Source organism: Perca fluviatilis, chromosome 8, assembly GCF_010015445.1.
Source record: "Perca fluviatilis chromosome 8, GENO_Pfluv_1.0, whole genome shotgun sequence".
NCBI classification, from domain to species: Eukaryota; Metazoa; Chordata; class Actinopteri; order Perciformes; family Percidae; genus Perca; species Perca fluviatilis.
The window spans coordinates 26,995,725-27,017,320 of NC_053119.1; the positions used below are offsets into that span (position 1 = coordinate 26,995,725).

Consider the following 21,596-nt stretch of genomic DNA (forward strand, 5'->3'; position numbering starts at 1 on the left):
TTGGTCATGCCAAACATTTTTAAGTAACAAATGAGTAATTTTGTCCTGAGGTTTTGTGAAAAGGTACTTTTCACAAAAAAGGTGTTATTATGTTCAGTGCTTGCCTGGCTTGTGCGTTGTGGTTGTGTTTCAGATAGTGGTTTACTCCCTACTGTAACAACAGTATTGTTAATCCAGCAGCTCTGATCCAGTTGAAGTCAACCTGCCCACGCACTCTGTCTCACTCCCACTTAACATTACCAGTCTAATTACCAGAGGGCGGTCCTACACAAGCTCGTAAAATGAAGCACTGCTTTCACAAAGACATGTGGCATTTTGTGAGCGTTTGTAATAATGTGCTACACTAAATTAATTTGTTGTCTTGTTGTATGTCTCTTAATGCTAAAGCCCACTGCTTATACAACATTGGGGATCTTTGAGTTGTTCATTATCAATGTATCTATGACTTTGTTATTTGGTTTCAGATAAACAGGATTAAAGTTGGTGGAAGAAGTACTTAGATCATTTACTTAAGTCAAATTAGCAATACCACAGCATAGAAATAAGTAAAAGCCTGCCTGCATTCAAATCTAAAGTAAAGTAAAAGTACAGAAGTATTAGCATCAAATAGACTTAACGGATCAAGTACTCATTATGCAGGGCCTGTTTCAGAATAATGTACAATATCATTTTCATAATTATTGATGTATTTATGTGTAAGCATCAGTTAGATATTGCAGGTGGTAAAGGTGGGGCTAATTTGAACTACTTTACATTCTGCCCGTTAGCTTAATGTATAGGCAACATCATAATTTATTTGTTGATTATAATTTGTCTTAATATCTGAATCTGCAAAGTAACTAGTAACTACATTTTCAAATAATTAAAGTGGAGTAAAAAATTACAATATTTGTAGCAGAAAGTAGCAGAAAATGGAAAAACTCAAGTACCTCTGCTCTGAAAAAAACATCTTTTCGGTAATAGGCCTAATTATAGAAATATTTCTGGGAAGAAATCTACATTGCTCTCATCCATCACTCCCTACTGGATACAATTCTGTATAATGTGTCAGATCCCTGTGAGGCGTCCACAGTTCTGAGTAAGATCATTACACAGAATGGAGGTAGGTGTGTCTGATACTACAGTACGTGTCTCCAGAGTCACACGAGGGTGAGGGATTCCAGCTCTGGCCTGGTCGTTTGCTCGAAAGGCAGGAGAGCTCATTCAGAGCTCTGCGTCGTCCATTACTGACATACAGTATATCCAGCCAACCGAGCAGCCAGCTCGCTGGCCAGGTGGTATGGTAGCAGGAGACCTTCAGAGACTGCCACAGGGCAGTGGCAGACTGCGTCGACCCTCCCAGGCCCCTCGTCCAGACCATGGACACGCACCGAGGAAGTCTCGCAAGAAGCTCCAAGTTATCATCTGTGTTCTGCTTGTGGAGCTGTGTGAGAGATTCACTTTCTTTGGGATTGTATGCAACATGATTCTCTTCTGCACTGTGAAGCTGGGCTATGATAACTACCTGGCTGCGACAGTCAACCTGTGCTTTATAGGAGCCAGCACCCTGACCCCTGTTCTGGTTGGGTGGTTTGCAGAGACCTGTTTAGGAAGGACCAAGGTTCTCTACTTGTGTGCTTTCCTTCATTTCTTTGGTAAGACACAATTTAAGGTTTATACGTGTTTTCTGATGTGATGAAATTTGTGATAAGACTATGTGACTTGTTTTGTTTTTTTAAATGATACAGTATCTTGGACAGTATGTTTATGTTATCATGTAAGATTCATTGTAACGTAGGGTCAAATTTGCTAGTTTAAAAGACTTTAAACTTTAAAGAGTTTTGGGCACCCAAATAGCTCAGTTGGTGGAGTGGGCGCCTATGTATAGAGGTTTACTCCTCGATGCAGCGGGCCTGGGTTTGGCTAAAAAATAAAGGCCGAAAATGCCCCAAAAATAATCTTTAAAATTAAATTATTTTTTAAAAAGACCAGGTATTTTGAATGAATATGTGACATGAACAATCAACATATAAGCATGAACATCTTAACCATTAGTGTGAGGTCATTTTAAGAGCGTTACTAATTCTATGAAGATGCTAAGTCATGGCTTCTGGGAAGTTACACTCTTGTTTGAAATCTAGCTGCAACTACGTACCTTCCCCTGTCATCATGCTTTTATAGGCACAGCCATGCTGCCCGTGGTGGCATTCCCGTTTGAAGATTTCTACATTGATACTCATCACATGACACACCTGCTGGAACCTCGGGAGCAGCAGATCTTGTTCTACATCGGCCTTCTGGCTGCTGCACTGGGCATCGGCGGCATCCGGGCCATCCTCTGTCCCATGGGAGCCTATAGTCTGCAGTGCTACAATAAGCACCAGCTCCTGTCCTTCTTCAACTGGTGGGTGGGGTTGCCAGCAGAAAACACTCATTCACTTGGTTAGACTACAAATGATGCATTGATATTGTTACTATGAACCGTTTGATCTTCATTAAGGAAGATTTCATAATGACTAATTGACTTTACAGTTCAGTTATACTGCTTGGAGACAAAAAACACTTGATTGAGTATGGAGAACACACAAGAACTTTAATGTCCCACAAGTGTAGAGAGTAAATTTGACACTAATTGGACAAATTAAAATGAACTACTGTAATGATGGTGCTGGATGAGGATCACACAAGTTATTACAATTTAACCTCTGGGAATTCCATGAGAATCCATTCAATAGTTATCAAACATGTTCACTAAAAAACAAAAATGTCAACCTTATGGTGACACTAGAGGTAAAGTCAGACGATCACCAAAGCCAGTGGGACTCATCTTCTGGGGACCATGAATGCCTATACAACGTTTTATGGCAATTCATACAATAGTTGTTGAGATATTTTAGTTTGGACTTTGGTTGGACAGATCGTCCAACCAAATTGTAGTGTGGCTAAAAAATGATGTAAATACTGAATAATGAAATAATTCTTCCATCTACTCATAAGTTATTCAGTGACATTTGTGATCAGTATGCACATGAAGGAATTGAGTATGATATTTGTCTTATTTATGTTTAGGTTCTACTGGTTGGTCAACCTCAATTCCACTGTGGTGTTTCTGGGTATTGCTTACATCCAGCAGTCTGTGGCCAAAAATCTGGGCTTCCTTATCCCCTTTACCTCTGTGCTGCTGGCTCTAATCGCCATACATATGATGCGGAACAAACTCACCTATAAACCCAAGAAAGGTACCAAACAATAAAATTGTTCAGTTATTATAGTATTCAAACACACTGCATACAGTACGTAAATGTCCTATAACATGCTGCTTTTTGGATGCTTTTATATAGGCCTTAGTGGTCCCCTAATACTGTATCTGAAGTCTCTTTCCCGAAATTCAGCCTTGGTGCAGAATTACAGCCTCTAGAGCCAGTCCCACATTGAGCTTTTCTTAGGATGTGCCATTTCTGTGTCTGCAGCTTTAACCCTCCTGTTATCCTCAAATTTACTAACATCCGTTATCCTTGGGGTCAATTTGACCCCAGGATTTTAAACCTCCAGAAAATGTTGGTAATTAAAAAACTTTTACCAAATCTTTATGTTGATAGCCTAAACTGGCAACTAGAAAATGTTGACAGCGCCCCCACCTCCCCCCCCCACACACGCACACATACACACACATCCAGAATACCTATTATGTGTCTATTGAAACATATGAAAATCACTACAAAATCTCCCTGATTCAACTTAAATTGAAAAGAAATGCAACCAGACCTTCATCCACACACATGTTTTCAGAGACATAGTGGCTGGAAATATTGCCCTTCCAGTTTCAACATTCCAAAGGCTTGCTGTTGCTTCACTTTTTGACTTGTATACTCCTGCCAAAATGAGCAACCCAATGTAGGCATGGAGGTCTGTCACATCCACATCCCTCCAACTGTCCACATACACATGACTTCCCTCTAAATTTGTCATCTCAAGTATATCTTTTTCAACTGATGGTGTCATGTAAAGCTCAAATGCTGATTTTATGTCGTGGACATGGCTGACAGCATATCTGGTGGGGCCTGGAATCATTTTTATCACATTAGCAGCACTAAGTCTACCCTGTCTTTCAAGTGGGGAGAGGGACAATAATAATTTCCCGTTTTTGGAAGGTAACGTGTCTGCTGGTGGTTGAGAGATAACAGAAGGGTCAACCCCAAGAGTCTCATTGTCTTCAGAGGAGGATAATCAGGGTCCTCCTCAACATTATCCTCAGTCTCGGACACATTCTCCTCTATGTCACTTTCACTGTCAAAGAGCTGTGACAAAACTTTGCTGGCAGAAAACCTTTTCTTGCAGGCACATTGCGCACCAAGAGAATGGTTTAGAAGGCAGCGGTGCCTGCATGTGAGCTTTTATATGTTCGCCCCTCCCCTGTGTATCATGTGATACAAACCATCCCTGCGAGAACCATATTTTCCCTCCCTCAGAGTGCAGGAACAATATTTTCCCTCCCTCACAGAGGGTGGGTGCGTGTGTGCGTGTGTGGGGTGGGGGTAGGGGAATTGAAGATTGTGAAATTGCAACAACCTGCATGAGAAAGTGACTTCAATATCAGCCAAAACAATCTCAGCAAATTTGTGTAAAATGTTCATATTTTCTATGTTTTTTACAGCTAAAACAGCCTGGGGTCAAATTGACCCCAAGGAACACCGATGCATACAAAATGCATACAGGACATTGAAAATATATCATCATGTTAATTTTATGTTTACCCAGTTGTCCCCATTAAATTAGGAAAAGTCATTCAATATGAAGCAAAAAAAATTATGTAAACGCCTTTTTAGAGATGTTAAACATTGAATGGGGTCAAATTGACCCCAAGGATAACAGGAGGGTTAAATGCTATTGAGGAGGAGAGAGGGTGGGGGGGAAAGGGTGGGAGGGTGGGGGTGTGGCCTTGACCAACTGCCATGCTTTGCTTGTTTGCAAGCCATGATGTCTCTCTCTCATGGATGGGCCAAATTTTCTGGGCAGGCAAAGCAGAGAAAGGGGAGGTAACCTTTCCCCTTATGACATCATAAAGGGAAGATTCCAGATCGGCCCATCTGAGCTTTCATTTTCTCAAAGGCAGAGCAGGATACCCAGGGCTCGGTTTACACTTATCACCATTTCTAGCCACTGGGGGACCATAGGAAGGCTGGGGGAACTCATATTAATGTTAAAAAACCTCATAAAGTGAAATTGTCATGCCATGGGACCTTTAAGTAAATATACTGTATATGCACATTAACTTAAATCATACTTCATTCTGTTCCTTTGTGTCTCTGGCGTACTGCAGGTGGCTCATTATTAACCACACTGGGAGTATTCATGAACTCTCTCAAGATGTGCTGCCTCCACTATCGTCACCTGAGTGGAGATGTGGGATCTTGGCTGGACCGGGCCAAGGAGAACAACGGCGGCCGATACAGCGAAACACATGTAGAAAACGTTAAAGTCCTGGCCAAGCTCTTCCCTCTTTATGGCCTTCAGCTGCTTTACAGAGCCTGCATCACACAGGCAGGTCACTGGAAAGATAAAGGAACTGTTATAAAGCATGAAAAGGGAGCATGCTCATGTTTTATCATATGCAGGGAGACTAAGAATATGTTTTCCTACAGATTCCCTCAGGTTACTACATACAGACAATGAACTCAAACCTTCACCTCAACAACGTCATGTTGCCCATCGGCGCCATGAATGTGATCAGTATCCTGCCTCTGCTGCTCTTAGCCCCGCTGATCGAGTGTGTGACGACTTGTTACCTCTCCATGGAAAAAACTCCTCTGGCACCTGCAAAAGTCATCAGTGAGTATTTCTGCGTGCACACATGCACATCCCCACTAATGCACACATGATTCTAATGTCACTCTCGCTCTTCTGCCTCATCCCTCTTCCCCTCCCCCCTGTAATTATGCTGCAGCCCCCTCTCTTATCACCCCCTGTCCATTCCCCCCTTCCAGCTCTGGGCCATGCGTGTGCCACCCTGTCGGTCCTGGTGGCAGGTTTGTCTGAGCTGCAGAGGAAGGCATACCCTCTGGTGGAGCAGACCCTGTCTGGAAAAGTTCTGCATGTGTCATCCATGCCGTGTTTCCAGCTGGCTCCTCAGTACATCCTACTTGGTCTCGCAGAGGCTCTCGTCACTCCTGCATGTGAGTGACAGATTTAGGGCCTCCATAATTTCATGATGCAGGTCTCACATGGTGCTTTTTACCCAAAACAACTTTTTGATTTATCAAATTAGCCCATACCAACTGCAACTGACACAAAAATCCGAGGCAGTAGAAAGATGATCATACACTCCTGCTGTCACTATCTCTGTGGCAGGTTCCCTCATATCTTTCCAGCTGACCCCGAGCCACATCAGAGGTATCTCCCTGCATTTCCTCACTCTGTCCTATGGAGGGGGCTGCTTTCTGGGAGCCTTCATCATTCAGCTGGTGTACTTTCTCTCTGGAGGTAAAAGGAGTACAAATACTGTATTGCATGTTTTCTTCCAATAACAAATGACAGTGGCACTGGCATTTGATGTAAAAACCCAATGATTTTTAGCCCAAGATGTCACTGATGCGGATATGACCATACTGCTACTTGTTCGCAGGTAACTTCTACCCAAACACACTGCATGATGGGAATCTGGAGAGATTCTTCTTCCTCCTGGCCACACTGATGGCTGTAAATACCCTCGTGTTTTGGAGCGTATCTTACAGGTACAATATTATCTCTAACTACCTTGACTCCAAGGTGGAATACAGGCTACAATTATATTATTCATTTTGCATAATGAACACTGTCATTCTCATTCTCGCTGATGTTGTCTAGGTACATAGACCTGAGTGTGCAGGGTAAAGCACTGACCGCCAGCCCTCTGACTGAGAAGCTGCTGTATTACAAGGCCTGTCTGCGCTTCTACGACACTGTGGATCGCTCCTACACAAACGCCTCCATTGAATCTATTTTATGACGGTCTTAATTATTATCTCTACTATTGGTGGCGCTGGCGCTGTATGTTACTACTTTATGTAAAAAGTCTGTGACTTGGGAAATTATGGGCTGAACTGTATAAATGAAGTTCACGGAATATCTGTTCACTGCTTTTAAGATCAATGTAATAATAAAATGTGTGTATATAATCAATCAAATGTCCCTTACTGTAACCATGGAACGCTACTTGACTTTTGTGAGCATGGCCTCAATATGAGTGAAATTTTTGAGATACATTTGTTAATCAAACATAAAACATAAAATGTAAATAATAGCACATTAAATGAAATAAATTACATAATTAGCAAAGCATGGTCATTTATTTGAGTCTATGAAGCTCAAGCAAATACTGTTTGTTTGATAATAAAAAATAAAAAAAGAACATACAACCAGCAACAAAAATATGAAACTCTGTCATGAGACAAAACAAAGCCCAAGCTCCAAGCTCTTTTCACAATAAAAGAATCAGGCTACATATAACTGAGAAACCATATTTTCAAGGCCACTTTGAAGATGTGCTCTTAATTTAGTATTATGTAGTATAGTACAGGCTTTAATGGAGATTATTCCATCATACCACATGAAGAACAAAATAAAGAAATATGGTTTAAAGTCTTAAAATGAAACATTATGTAAAATAGGTGCATCTTATGAAAGAAACAATTGAACAGGGTCTTTTGATGGTGTTTTAGCAACATTTAAGAGAAAAAAGCCAAAATATAATAGAAGAAAATTCCGTATTCCACTCTTTGATTCATAATTGAGATTATATTCACATATATGTGTATATATGTGTGTGTGTGTGTGTATATATATATATATATATATATATATATATATATATATATATAGAGAGAGAGAGAGAGAGAGAGAGAGAGAGAGAGAGAGAGAGATTATAGATATATATGTGCTGTCAAACGATTAAAATATTTAATCGCGATTAAAATCGATTAATAATAAAATAAAATAAATTTTCTCATTTTAATGCTCTTATCAACATGGAAAAGTAGATCGGCTTGCTTTGTGCTTTTGTCGCCTGGCTTTGACTAGGGTTTCGCATCAGCTGTGTGCTTGGCCATCAAGTGGTATTTCAGACTGGACGTGCTGCGATCATAGCTCAGTTCACAACGACAAAACACACAGATCACTTTGGTCTTGTCAATGGAACCATTTGGCAACTTTTTAAGTAAACTTTCCATTCAGAATCTTATTGGCATCCATTTCGGGCGTCTCGCGCTCGCCATCCACTCAAAACGTAACGTCAGCCTACTACTCTCTGGCCAACTCGCAAGCCCAAACAAGTGTGTGTGGCGTGCCTGTTGTTTTGTTTCCGGTCTAGCTAGATCCGGTGTGGTGTTGTAGTTCTTCTAACGTTACTAGGCCTAGTTGTTGCATGTGAAAAAAACGACGTTTGCTAGGCCAAAAAGAACGTTAATCTTGCCGTTAAAATGGGTTTGCCTGTTAATAACGTGTTTAACTGACAGCACTAGTGTATGTATGTATATATATATATATTATGTATATATATATACACATATATATATACATATACACACACACTTATTTTCTTCTATCCCTGAATCATAAATGACAGGAAGTCCTGCGTCTAGCCTGTATTAAATGTAGACTGGCCTATATGTTGCATATTTTTAGTGCTGAACCTGAATCAACAGAAAACCCAGGATAGAGAGGTTCAATAAAGGTGGTCTGGATTTGGTGCAGCTGTGTCAAACTGTCAGAGTCAGAAACACTGTAGAATCCCAGCGTTCCTGCATCGGAATCAAGGTGTATGCCCACTCTGCGGGAGAGAACCGGAGGAATCTGGCCTTTGTGAAGATTATTGTGCCAAAACGTGCAGCCGGACGAAGAGCAGGTTAATTTCCAGGAGAGATCATTGTGCCCAAAACAGCAATCTTTCCCTGAACCCTTTCTTTCAATGCCTTTGTACGACACGGCCAAATCGACAATGCCACCGTCCCACTCCACCTCCCAGTAGTGGCTGCACTGAAGGCCCTGTTTGCACAGAGCCTGGTGATAGAAGGTAAATCTGTCGTGGTGATCAGGATGAGCCTGGTCCCTGTCACCCCAAGATATCTCTCGGTTTCTGTCAGACAAGCAAAGACATGCAGCTACGGTGTTGGGGTCCACCTCCACTGTGGAGTCTGCAGGAATACATGAAACACTTGTTTGGCTGGGGAAGCTTTCGTGTATGTTTGTGCTTTAATGCAAAAGTGAATTTACATCATGCTTAGTAACTTAAGAAGAAAAGTCTGGAGTGCTCGGAAGTTCAAAACAAAATCATAAAAGGTGCTCTTTGGAATACCTGAAGAAGGCCGCTTTGTGCCGATTAGCGTGGGTTGCTGCCCAGTTCTATTTTTATTGTAAGATTTCGATAAAGTGCCCATATTATGCTCATTTTCAGGTTCATAATTGTATTTTGAGGTTGTACCAGAATAGGTTTACATGGTTTAATTTTCAAAAACCACCATATTTGTGTTGTACTGCACATTGCTGCAGCTCCTCTTTTTACCCTGTGTGTTGAGCTCTCTGTTTTAGCTACAGAGTGAGGCATCTCACTTCTGTTCCATCTTTGTTGGGAGTCGCACATGCGTAGTAGATTTTGACCAGCTCACCTGGAGACTGAAGGCAGAAGACATTCAGAATCCTGTATCTCACTCAAAACAGCATGGGTGGTTTTTTTCCCCAAGTTTGTATGTGTGTGGAAGCACCAGAGACACAAAATAACACCCCAAATCCCAGAAAAAGTGATTCTTTTTTTTATAATATGGGCACTTTAAATAACCATTTAAAAAAAATTCACAAGAAGAGTCCCTTGGACCTTTTGTCCCTTTTGAAGTTTTGTGTTCCCTTACCAAAAGAGTACATTTATAAAAACATTTTTTGCTTCCGAGCACTCCAGACTTTTCTTCTTAACATCATGCTTACTCTTATATTTGGTCAAAAGGTATGTCCTTGATGTTGTTTCCTCACACAGCTTTGGCTTTTTTGACACTGTGGTGAAAAGAAATAAACACTGATCATTTTGTCTACATTAAGAGGAAATATACAGACTAGAGTAATGATAAGGTTTGGAGATCCAAACTGGTCACACTTACACAGATCTTCTTCAGAATGACTGAATAATTCTCTCTTTTCTTTGTTGCACATGTTTTTCAGTTTATCGGTCTGTGCAGTGACAAACTCCGTCAGCATGTCAGGTCTTGCATGCGAGTCTGTGAACACAGGGAGGTCACCCAGGGCCCGGCAACCCTGCACATGGCGTCAAATATACATTGTGTGATTTAAACATTTTTAAATCTAGCAGCAAAAATGTGATATAAAATGGCATATACTTGAAAAGACTGTAAACATGTCATCACCTGCAGAAACTGAATGGGGTCCTCGGTTAGTGAAAGCTGGTTGAGTTCATCCTCTCTCCTCCTCAGCTCCAACACTTCACGCTGCACTTGCCCGAGGCGACTGTTGGTCCAGTCCACTCCAGCTTTCTCTGCTTCTCCAACTTTCTCTCTCATCTCAGAGCGCTTCCTCTCCACAGAGCGGACGAATAACCGGATGCTTTCCGCGCACAGTCGCTCAATGTCGTCACACGCCTTCCATGCGGCATCCTTGGAGAAAACATGCAAAACATTTGTCCTGTTGACTGATGACATATTGAGTTGCAGTCTATTTATGATAGTGCTGGGCTACTTTACACTTCCTTTAGTTATTCTGCAACATATGATAAGTAACTGGATTTTAAAAAATATTTTAGTCTCATTGCCAGACCCTTCCTTCACAGCGCTACGGAGGAGCTTCTGACTACACGGCATTCCCAGATGAAAGAAAAAAGTGCTCTGGTTTATTGGCATTTCTTTAAACCAATCACAATCATCTTGGGCGCTAAGCGCCTTATGGAGCAACAGCGCCTCTGTAAAATAGCCTCGGGAAGGAACTTGTTTTGGTGGAACGTGTACGTTCGAAGTTTGTTTTAGTCGTGCAACAGAAACCTCAGATTGGACAGATAGTCTAGCTAGCTGTCTGGATTTACCCTGCAGAGATCTGAGGAGCAGTTAACCGTCGTCGTCATAAATCCACCAGAGTTAAGAACGGCAACACAAAGAAAGTGGAAGATAACGGACATCCGGCCTAAATGAGGGACATCCGGCGGGAATTTCCAGCGGCACCGGAGCAATCCCAAAAGTGGAACGTCGTGTATATAGATTCTAGAATTCTATTCATTTTGTAACACTTTCTAAACTTCTAAAGCTAAGCATTGAGACGTAGCTGGTGTCTGCACTGGTTGCCTGGTAACCTCACAGTGACGTCCATTGGGTAACTTACGGATTAGTTTTCCTTTGTTCCCAGTCTTTGTGCTAAAATAAGCTTAGCTAAACTATGCTAAGCTTACCAGTAGCCAGTAGCTGTAGCTTCATATTTAAAGCTTTAGTGCGTAACTTTTTGATATTAATGAACGTTCCTCACGTTCAAGCCATTGCAGAATAAGTTGCTACAAAGCTAATTAAGACTATCAGCTCCACACAACTCGCTCTGTATTTCTCAGTATGGCTATGTTCAGAAGATTGTGGCGTCCGGTCACTTCCCCGCGCAGAAGCTCGAGTGGAGATAATTACCTCTTCTGAGGAGTCCATCATGTTTTTTTAATCCTCCGTGTCCTCCTTGGCTACTAGCAACTGCGTGGAGGAGGGGTGGGGGCGCCCACGGAAGGCTTCTATCATGTGGATGCGCTGACAGTGTTGTTGTCATTACTTAGAATTCCTCATGGGGGCGGCAGATACTACGTACTATAGCTTTAACAAAAGACATTTGAGTTGTATCAAGCCTGTTATCTAACTCTTGGCGAGAATGTATGTGCGCTAAGAGGTCGCAAGCCAGAAAGGTTGGGAATCACTGGTGAAGATTACTCCACCCACCCATTTACTTCCTGCTGGTGTCTGTATGCAGTCTGCATGCACTAAACCTGGTTTTCTTCATTTCATTTGCAGCATTCTTTTCAGTGTATCAGAGGCTCAGTGTGTTACACTCTGCTGCCAAACATCTGCCCACAGAGAGACTGGAAATACCCAAAACATCTGTTGCCTAACAGTCTACACACCCACATCCCTTTCCTCTTTTCTATGACATCTTTGTTGTCAGTAAACTAGGCACTTTTATTATGTTGTATCAACATATTGATTCTAAAGAAATGTATTGATGAATAATAGCAAAAGTGCTTGCTTTTGTACTCACTCTTATAGAGTCTGCAGCCCCCCTCAGCTCTGCCATTTTCCTCTCTGAATCCAGCACTCTGTCTGCAATTTCCTGTTTGGTCCCCTCCAGTCGTCTCTGTTGAAACACAAATCCATGTGACATTAAAAAAGGACGTGCAACAAATGACTTCAGCATGGGGCTGGATTGCTTACCTGCATTAGACATTTTTCTGCTGCTACTGCCACCGTGTCATGGCCTTTGTGCTCATCCATCACACACATCAGGCATATGAACAGCTGATCAGTGCGGCAGTAAATCTCCAGAAGTTTGTCATGACGGCCACAGATGCTTTCTTTGATCCTCGCAGAAGCTTGAATCAGATGGTGTTTTTTCAACGGAGGCACCTCGAGGTGAGGCTTCAGATGAGTCTCACAGTAAGAGGCCAAACACACGAGGCAGAACATGGTAGCTTTTCTTTTTCTCCCTGTGCAAGCGTCACATTCCACATCACCAGGTGAAGCATAGGTGTCCGCAGCGTTTGGACTGGGACTCTTGTTTTCCTCCAGCAGGGCGGCCAGAAGTGTGTTCCTCTTCAGAACAGGCCTCTGGGAGAACGTCTGCCTGCACTGAGGGCAGCTGTAACTCCTTCCACTGTTATTATTTACATCCCAGAAGGAATTGATGCATTTTATACAGTAACTGTGTCCACAGGCCGTTGTCACAGGACCCTCCAGTAACTGTAAACAGATGGAGCAGTCGAACAGTTCCTCACTTGAAGCCATTTTCTGCTGCTCAGACTGACGGAGCAGCCTAACTTTCGTTTTCTCTGAAGGAGTGGCTTGTTGGCAAGCTTGTTCTTATTGACACTGAGCATGTGCTGACTAGCTGGTCTGTGTCAGTGTAGAACAAAATACCCAGAGTCAAACAAGTGGAGATTGTAAACTCTACTTGAGTCAAAGTACTCAACTTTAGTTGAGATTATACTGTATAAACTCATTTAAAGCTACTCTAATCAATATTTTCATAATAACAATGGGTTAAATGAATAGGCTACATGTAGGCCTACTGCAATGAGGTCGCTCATAGTGATGAACCCACAGAAAATTCTAAAATGATGTATTACAGCAATGCCCCTCCGCTCCACAGAGCATTTTAGCATATTTCAGCTGATTTTGTTGGTTCAACAACTTTACCGTTTCTGGTTCGCTTTCACCGCTCTCATGAACTTAATTTCGAGCATCGAAGCTTGTGAACACAGATATTAACTTATAAGTGATGGAGACCCAAATAGTGAATATTGGACTTACATAGCCTATATATTCATCAGGTGGCCAGAAACATGACTAAATGAATGCTAATTTCTGCTGGGTGTGTAAATAGGCAACTGCTAACTTAGCTAACACATTGGCGGTGTAAACTGTGTGTTTACAGCTTGTTGGGCTGCCCCCAAATGGGGTTTTTAAAACTTCTTTCTAAACCACAATGAGTTGGTAGCAGCAACAGAGAAAATGTGGTAGACAGCACAGCACGCTGATGCAACCTGTCTATCCAACAGATCTGGGGACACTTAAGATGAATGTGCTGAAACGCAGACTACAATAAATTGTTTCTCTCTTTATGGGTCTCTATTTTTATTCTTTTTTTGGAAACAAAATAATTACAAAAATTATACAATCACGTAAAAAAATTCTGTATATGCTTTAAATCTCTATAACTTCAGAATGAATTTGCTTGTAGGGCAGCTATGTGCTTTACAAATGGCCTATACAAATGTGACCATCATCAATTATTTGAATTGACAAAACATATTGTAGCCTTATTTAACTAAACGCCATTGGTATACAATTATAAAGTAAGCAGTATACTAGTATCCACAAGTTATCTTGACATGCTTAATAGTGTACCTCTATTTTTTAAATGAAGCCATGTGTGTATGGTTATTTTGAATAAAAAGAGAGAAAAAAAAACCTTAGTACACACATAGCTAGGCTAGATCAGTTTGACTTCTGTTAATTTTGAACATTTTTATATAAAATTATTCTACTTACACAAACAATACATTGCTTTTGCAGTTTATTGCTTTTACAGTTTACAGTTAAAGGGATCCATTACAGGACAAGGAACATGGAACACACACAAAAATCTCACATCTGTGCCAAATACCATCTTCAGCCTTTTCCTTGCAAAAATAAACATTTTAAAGAATACTATCAAATAATGAGCAACGATCAACAGACAACACTTTTGGAGTCAAGGCCTCTTTAGCGCTGTTGTTTAACGCACACACAAAACAGTGCACAGAGAATAAACATACTTTAATAATGATGCTTTACTTGAGCAACCTTGACAGTGGGTGCCCTTTACTTAGATTACATTACCTTAGCGGAGGCCCCTCTGCAGACCATGAACCCAGGGTACAGAGGCTGGGAGAATGTGGTGTGAACTCTGTGAAGGAGCATCATTTGACCAGAATCAGACACGCTGTAGAAGGACAGGCTCCCTGCCTTATGGTTCAGATACACTCCTAAGGTAGAGGAGCAGTGGGTGGATACTTTGGTTTTGATTCCACTATGCCAGAAGGTGCAACCAACATTTGAAAGGGAAATGCACCAGGATTGATCTGTGTATCCAAAGCCACTTTCATCCAGCCCTGCCCCTTTATAGCACACAGCGACCTCCACCCTGGGCCCTCGCCACTCAACTTCCCAGTAGCAAACTCCACATAAACCTTCAGTGCACAACACTTGATCATATTTGGTAAATCTCTCCGGGTGATATGGATACCTCTGGGCTTTTTTAATCCAGGTCACTCTGCGGTTTCCCTCGGAGAGCAAAAGGTTTTCAAATGCAGTGTTGGGATCCAAACTTAAGCGGCAGGAATCTGAAATGTAAAAGTTCTTATAATTCAGTGTGACATACATTGAAAGGAAAGCACAGTGTGGCCGATCAAAAATATGAATGACTCACAAAGGGAGAACTCCTGTCTTGTCTCAGGATCAGGATCAGCTTGAACTAAAAACAGAAAACATGACAAAAGAGCATTTTGGTAAAACTGGCTATTTATACCACATCATTTCAGTAAATAAACAAATGATTGTAATTATGTTATTTTCTTACACGTCTGAGATATTTCTGCAATATCTCTGGACATGTTTTCCATTTTGTCTCTCAAAATAGAAATAGCCTTTGTCACAAAGTCAAAAGGCGTGTGTAGAAGGATGTCAAAATCAGACCACGTGTCAGGTTCTGGACAGTCAAAAATGGACTGGCAGCTCTAGAAACATGTGAAAAGAGAAACACAACATGAAGTAAAGTGCTACTCGCTCAATAATCTATGTTTGACTGTGTGTGTACCTGCAGGAAATGAATGTGATCCTCAGTGAGAGACAGCTGCTTGAGTTCATCCTCTCCCTTTCTCAGCTCAGAGATGTCCTTCTCCAGCCGATCCACGAGCGCCTCAGCTCGGCTCACCGCAGCCGTCTCCTGAACTCTGATCAGCTCTCTCACAGTACAGCGCCTTTTATCTGCCATCTGGACTATTTCAGTATAGGCCTTCTCATTTTGATCAAGAGCTGCAGCCCCAGAACACTGACAGTAGAGATAAAAAATACAAATGTCAGTATGTCAGTTACTTTAAAAGGTAAGGGAGAGAGGACACGTTTAATGCATTTAAGACAGCTGAGAAAAAGTACAAAACAACTCACCTGCAGTGCTTTCATTTTCTGTCTCAGCTGCCGCAGCTGCTTCTGTTTCTCCTGTATTCCCTGTTGGTATCTTTGTTTTTTCTTTCCAAATAGTTTCTGAAAATAAAATCATACTGTGTTTGTGCAAAACAATATTTACAGACATTCCGACTTTCGCAGCAATACGACTTTGACAATTGCAAAAAGAATAATGATTCTTACTTGTTTCTCTTTCCTCTCTGCTGCAGCCGAGACAGTGTCATGACCTTTGTGCTCATCCATCACACAAAGCAGGCAGATGCACTGGCCATCACTGCGGCAATAGACTTCGAGCAGCTTGTCATGCTTAGAGCAGATCTTTTCTTGTATGGAGGCAGAGACTTCCACTAGCTTGTGCTTTTTGAAAGCAGCAGACTCATAGTGGGGCTGCAGATGAGTAGCACAGAAAGAAGCAAGACACACCAGGCAAGACTTGACAGCTTTCAGCTTCAAATTTGCAGCGCAGACATCACACTCCACATCCACTGGGTCGACTTCAACCTTCACAGGAGGAGTGGGTTGTTGTTTTTCTTCTTCTTCTGGAGACATTTTCCCTGCCAAATCAGCCAACACTGTGTTCTTGTTCAACACAGGTCTGGGGATGTATGTGTGTCTACACTGGGGACAGCTGTAAACACCACAACGATCCTCCTGGTCCCAGTAGCCATTTACACAGCCCATACAGTAGCTGTGGCCACAATGAAGAGTCACAGGTATTTTCAGTATATCCAAGCATATCGAGCAGGATAAATAATCTGTCTCTTTGCACGCTGCCATCTTCAGCACTCCCCTAAGTTTCGTTTCCTGTGAAATCAAAAGTGGCTGTTATAAGGGAGAGCGTTAACCCTGTAAAGCCCAGAATAGGCCTCCCAATCACACATTCAACTAAATTCACACTTGTCTATCTAGCCGATGATACTATCTAATTATCATTCTAAAGGGACAGCAGTCTTTAAAAAAAATTTCTTTTACACTTTTAGGCTACAAATGTCGCAAAATGAAGCGCAGCGTAAATTCTTTCAGGAAGACGTACCACTACTCTTTCTTCTTAAATCAAATCAGCTGTTTAGAAGCGATACTTTCAGTTAAACCGATCAGACTTGGCCACGAAATTCAAGGGCCAATCACAGCATAGCAACTCTGCTTTAAATCTGTTCTCTCCCTGTGCTGTCAGCTGTCGTTTCAGGCAAAGCGCTTGTGTAATAACAACAAATGTAATTTCCACTTGTGGGATCAAAAAGTAGCCTATTTCTAAATTTAAATACTGTGCAGCCTGTAGGATTTATATTGACAGATTGATCGTTTTTATTTACAACATTTAAAAAAATCATTAGGCTACATTTAATATAATTGTGTAAATGTATAAGCACAAACTATAAAGTGCAAAGCAAAATAAAACAAGTCGACAATATAAACCTAAAAAAATAAGGCTGGTAGGCCTAACGTTTAATTAATAAAATACAAGTAAATGTGTCTAAACAAGGTCGGCTGGTAGCGAATTGGAGTATTACTTAATTGTGTGTGAATATAACGCTAGCCTTTAAAAATATAACAGACGCTGTCAGCAAATCCAGCTGTGCCACCGTCATCAGAAACGGACGTCGCTTTACGTGACGTCGCATTTCTCTGTAAACACGCTCGTTTCCTCTCTCTTCGCGTGTTTTTCTCATGGTTTTTCTCCTCCGTGAGAAGTTCTCAAGAGCAGAATGGCCGCCGTGCGTGCAGCAAAGCAAGCTTTGAGGAAAGAAATCAAGCGACGGGTTGCAGCGTTGAGCGACGAGGAGAAACAACGGCAGTCTCTCGTGCTTTCCCAGCAGCTGTTCAGACACCCCAAGTACGTGTCCTGTAAGAGGATCGCAGTGTTTCTCAGCATGGGCGATGAGGTGCGCACTGAAGAAATCATCAAAGACGTGTTTAAATGTGGCAAAAGCTGCTTCATTCCCAGATATGAGAGCAGCAGCAGCAACCATATGGACATGTTGAAGCTCAACAGTCTGCAGGACATGGAGACGCTGCCTCTGACGTCATGGGACATCCGACAGCCTGCCGAAGATGATCAGAGCAGAGAGGAAGCGCTCTCTGCAGGAGGTCTGGACCTGATCTTGATGCCGGGCCTGGGTTTTGACGAGTCGGGGAAGCGTCTGGGACGAGGGAAGGGCTTCTACGACACCTACTTGGAGCGCTGCCTCAGACACCCCAAAGGAAAGCCCTACACCCTCGCCTTGGCCTTCAAGGAGCAGCTGTGTCAGGAGATCCCCGTCGACGACAACGATGTGCTCATAGATGAAGTCCTGTATGAGAAGGAGGAGTAGCTAATCGATCGTCAGTGGTGGTCCTTGAACTCAGTTTGGGGTTCTATATGTCTAGGCTACGCGCCAAAGTGAGCCAACGGTTTAACCCGGCCTTTCAATTAAACACTAATAATCGACTCTCACTGCAGACATTTTGACTTGTTACAGCAGGAATAGCCCGGGGGGGGGGGACTATGAGACTAACGACGGCCCATTAGTGTTAGGCCTATTGGTTCCATCTGTGGTATTCCTATTACTTGTCGAAATGTCATCTGTCGTGGCATTATACAGGTTAAGCGACTAATTCAACGGCTGTATTGATATTTGCGTTGAAGGTGCTGAAACCTGGTTTTGTGCCATGCTGTCTGTGGTGCTGATGTTGCCATAAAGAGCTACTATGTTTTTCTAATCGCTAACTACTTAAAATGAAGAAGTGCTTTACAACGTGAATGGACAATCAAATGAAAAGAAGTGCAAATAAAGCTGTATTAGGAAATGCAAAAAAAGAAGAAGCATGAACTTAGTTGTAAATTGCATACGTACTGCCTCTGCCATTACAAAGTATGTACTGTTGCATGCAGTATGCATACAATTGGGACGTACTATTTTTTCATTACATTGCGCTTGAACTTTAAAGGTCCCATGGCATGAAAATTTCACTTTATGAGGTTTTTTAACATTAATATGAGTTCCCCCAGCCTGCCTATGGTCCCCCAGTGGCTAGAAATGGTGATAGGTGTAAACCGAGCCCTGGGTATCCTGCTCTGCCTTTGAGAAAATGAAAGCTCAGATGGGCCGATCTGGAATCTTGCTCCTTATGAGGTCATAAGGAGCGAGGTTACCTCCCCTTTCTCTGCTTTGCCCACCCAGAGAATTTGGCCCACCCATGAGAGAGAGACATCATGGCTTTCAAACGAGCAAAGTGGCAGTTGGTCAAGGCCACACCCCCACTCTCCACTTTGCCCCCCCCCTCTCTCTCCTCCTCAATAGCTACAGACACAGAAATGGCACATACAAAGGAAAGCTCATTGTGGGACTGGCTCTAGTGGCTGTAATTCTGCACCAAGGCTGAATTTTGGGATAGAGACTTCAGATACAGCATTAGGGGACCACTAAGGCCTATAGAAAAGCATCCAAAAAGCACCATGTCATGGGACCTTTAAACATCCTGGTTATTTTTGGCATAGTGCATTTGACATACTATGTATTGGAACATGGTAAAACATTTTCTGGCATACTAAACGGTATGGTTGTATGGGTATTGGAACACAGGGATAATTTCCTTCTTCTCTCCCATGCTTCCTTGGTGTGAGGGACTAAGACGCAAGTGAAGGGAAATGTGGATGCAATTTAGAGACGTCCACAAAAAAAACGATAACTGAGAATGAGGTCATGGGTGGGATTTTCGTCTTTCTTCTGGCAGGTTACAAAACCAACCACATCACATTGGCTGTCACCTGCTACCTCCTGGCCATTCACCCTGAATGTCAACGCAAAGTTACAGGAAGGGGTGGATGATTTGTCGTGCGTTGCGCTACTGTTTGATGCAATCTCATTTTCTATAGCTACTTAAAACACAAGATTTTAGTTGTGGACAGGAAGGATTTACCTCTCATCTCATGGCGAGAAATTCAGTGCACACACTTTGTTTCATTTTTGTTTATAACCTTATACTCATCAGAATCAGCTTTATTGGCCAGGTTTGCGTAAACAAATAATCTTTGCTCTCAAAGTACAACACCCACTTAACATATAAAGAATAAAAACAGAAAGCACAGTAAGAAATATATATATATATTTTTAAATACTGTTAAGTATGCAGTAGTACAATAGAATTTAAAAATGTGGAATAGTGCAATATCAGTATAGTCTGAGATTTAAGATTTAAATATAAATATAATGCAAGGCAGTTTAGTGCAATGGTAATATATTAATAAAAATATTGTAATTGTAAGATTGAACTATACATGAGGAAGATGGGCAGAACAGTTTTGATTGACTTTGTTCAGTGTAAGGGTGGGGGCTATTTCTGAGCGTTCAACAGAGTGACTGCTTGGGGAAAGAAACTGTCTCTGTGTCGGCTGGTTTTGGCGAACAGTGCCCTGTATCGCCTACCAGAGGGTAGACAATTCATGCTGAATTCAATTTATCATTTTTATCATTTTGCTGAGCGTGGTTCAGTGGACTGCTGTGGTGCTAGGGTGCCCTGGGATGAGCGGCTGGTTTACGTCCACTCTCAGATGCCCTGAAATGCCAAAGAGACAGGAAAAGACATTCATTTTTTTTTCACCACATATCTCCTGCAGACTCAATAATCTCAGAATCATCTTTAATGGCAAAGTGTTAACACAATTGTTATATTAATACAACAGGTTGCCTTAATATCTGTGGTAGGTGGATATGACAGTAGATACAGTATTTGACAGATTTTTACATGTTTAAGTTGTGTGTTTAACACTATTAAATATATAATTGACTAAAAGGTGGATGCTTGGCATTAAGGGGTTGTTGCACACTGATCCTGACACTATGGAGTTGTGTTAAGTGTTCATCACAGTGACAGCCTGGGGAAAGAAGATCTCTTAATAAAGAACTTTAATCTGTATTGTCACAGATTTATAAAAAAAAGTGTTGGCTGTTATAACCAGTTTATTTAACATTTGCTACTGTTGACGTCTTAGTAAGGGCTTACTTACTTAGTTGACTAAATCCCGAGTGACCCTCCCTCTCCAGCTCGTCTTGTGGTCGGCCATCCTTCTCACCTGGTCGGGAGGTTGAACTTTTTCTTTGTCGTCAAGGAAACTGTCGGATGTACTGCAGGAAAATGGACAACAAAGGGATTAAGATAAATCATTGAGCTCTTAAATAAGTGATAGGACTTGCAGAATGCTTTTGTAAATGCTTTACCACCCTAAGCGAGGCCCAGGGTGGTTTGCAGTGCTACTGGACCTGTGAGAGAGGAATATTCCTTGTTTCTCACACACACGCACACACACACACACGCACACACCTGCATACACACCGATGGCTGTACTTTTACTCAACTCGCAAACTCAATTATTGTCATCATATCAAATGTATGTTTTCTTTTTTTCTTATTCTTTCTATTGATTCTTAATTATTATGGCCAACACACACACACACACACACACACACACACACATACCACATGGTGCAACAACAATCACCTGAAGCTCTATATCAGCAAGACCAATAGTTGGCGATGCACTACTAGAGAAACAGGAAGTCCTCTATCTTATATCTTATATACCACACTATATTATACAATGTTAATATCTTATATCTTCTTACTGTTTTATTGCATTATTTTGCCTATATTTCTATTAGATTTCCATATTAATACAGACAAACACTAGGATAATTATTTATT

The 21,596-nt window shown here is 41.7% G+C and overlaps 4 protein-coding genes and 1 long non-coding RNA gene across 5 annotated transcripts; 2 read left to right on the forward strand and 3 right to left on the reverse strand.

Moving 5' to 3' along the window:
* The first annotated feature begins 1,279 nt into the window (after positions 1-1,279).
* slc15a5 (solute carrier family 15 member 5) lies at positions 1,280-6,964 on the forward strand. The gene is made up of 9 exons (XM_039807836.1): positions 1,280-1,634; positions 2,161-2,383; positions 3,049-3,218; positions 5,300-5,520; positions 5,622-5,808; positions 5,964-6,152; positions 6,328-6,459; positions 6,602-6,710; positions 6,823-6,964. Exons 1-9 carry the CDS (start codon positions 1,280-1,282, stop codon positions 6,962-6,964), a joined length of 1,728 nt encoding a protein of 575 aa, XP_039663770.1.
* On the reverse strand, positions 5,217-5,734 carry LOC120563588. Its single transcript, XR_005639981.1, has 2 exons — positions 5,667-5,734; positions 5,217-5,528 (listed from the first exon to the last, which is right to left on the reverse strand). It is a non-coding gene; the product is annotated as an uncharacterized LOC120563588 (long non-coding RNA).
* A 1,554-nt stretch (positions 6,965-8,518) lies between the features above and the next one.
* Positions 8,519-13,055, reverse strand: LOC120564006 (E3 ubiquitin/ISG15 ligase TRIM25-like). Its single transcript, XM_039808576.1, has 6 exons — positions 12,405-13,055; positions 12,232-12,327; positions 10,365-10,610; positions 10,101-10,254; positions 9,931-9,996; positions 8,519-9,146 (listed from the first exon to the last, which is right to left on the reverse strand). The coding sequence occupies exons 1-6, from the start codon at positions 12,972-12,974 to the stop codon at positions 8,617-8,619; spliced, it is 1,662 nt and encodes a 553-aa protein (XP_039664510.1). The 5' UTR covers positions 12,975-13,055; the 3' UTR covers positions 8,519-8,616.
* Positions 13,056-14,248: 1,193 nt separating this feature from the next.
* LOC120564007 (tripartite motif-containing protein 16-like) lies at positions 14,249-17,344 on the reverse strand. The gene is made up of 7 exons (XM_039808577.1): positions 16,948-17,344; positions 16,098-16,718; positions 15,897-15,992; positions 15,547-15,780; positions 15,310-15,466; positions 15,160-15,204; positions 14,249-15,073 (listed from the first exon to the last, which is right to left on the reverse strand). Exons 2-7 carry the CDS (start codon positions 16,689-16,691, stop codon positions 14,562-14,564), a joined length of 1,638 nt encoding a protein of 545 aa, XP_039664511.1. The 5' UTR covers positions 16,692-16,718; positions 16,948-17,344; the 3' UTR covers positions 14,249-14,561.
* A 159-nt stretch (positions 17,345-17,503) lies between these two features.
* Positions 17,504-18,646, forward strand: mthfs (5,10-methenyltetrahydrofolate synthetase (5-formyltetrahydrofolate cyclo-ligase)). Its single transcript, XM_039808578.1, has one exon. The coding sequence runs from the start codon at positions 17,621-17,623 to the stop codon at positions 18,224-18,226; it is 606 nt and encodes a 201-aa protein (XP_039664512.1). The 5' UTR covers positions 17,504-17,620; the 3' UTR covers positions 18,227-18,646.
* Positions 18,647-21,596: the final 2,950 nt, after the last annotated feature.

Bases quoted from the DNA above. Each gene is read 5' to 3' on its own strand.
- slc15a5 (XM_039807836.1), top strand. From the start codon at position 1,280: ATGGTAGCAGGAGACCTTCAGAGACTGCCACAGGGCAGTGGCAGACTG. The intron at 5,809-5,963 runs GTGAGTATTTCT...CCCCCCTTCCAG, and splicing joins GGCACCTGCAAAAGTCATCA to CTCTGGGCCATGCGTGTGCC. The intron at 6,460-6,601 runs GTAAAAGGAGTA...ACTTGTTCGCAG, and splicing joins GGTGTACTTTCTCTCTGGAG to GTAACTTCTACCCAAACACA.
- LOC120564006 (XM_039808576.1), bottom strand. From the start codon at position 12,974: ATGGCTTCAAGTGAGGAACTGTTCGACTGCTCCATCTGTTTACAGTTA. The intron at 10,611-12,231 runs GTGAGTACAAAA...GTTTTCTCCAAG, and splicing joins GGGCTGCAGACTCTATAAGA to GATGCCGCATGGAAGGCGTG. The intron at 9,147-9,930 runs GTAAGCATGATG...GTATTCCTGCAG, and splicing joins CCTTTTGACCAAATATAAGA to ACTCCACAGTGGAGGTGGAC.
- LOC120564007 (XM_039808577.1), bottom strand. From the start codon at position 16,691: ATGGCAGCGTGCAAAGAGACAGATTATTTATCCTGCTCGATATGCTTG. The intron at 15,467-15,546 runs GTACACACACAG...ACATGTTTCTAG, and splicing joins ATCACATTCATTTCCTGCAG to AGCTGCCAGTCCATTTTTGA. The intron at 15,205-15,309 runs GTAAGAAAATAA...TTCTGTTTTTAG, and splicing joins TGCAGAAATATCTCAGACGT to TTCAAGCTGATCCTGATCCT.
- mthfs (XM_039808578.1), top strand. From the start codon at position 17,621: ATGGCCGCCGTGCGTGCAGCAAAGCAAGCTTTGAGGAAAGAAATCAAG.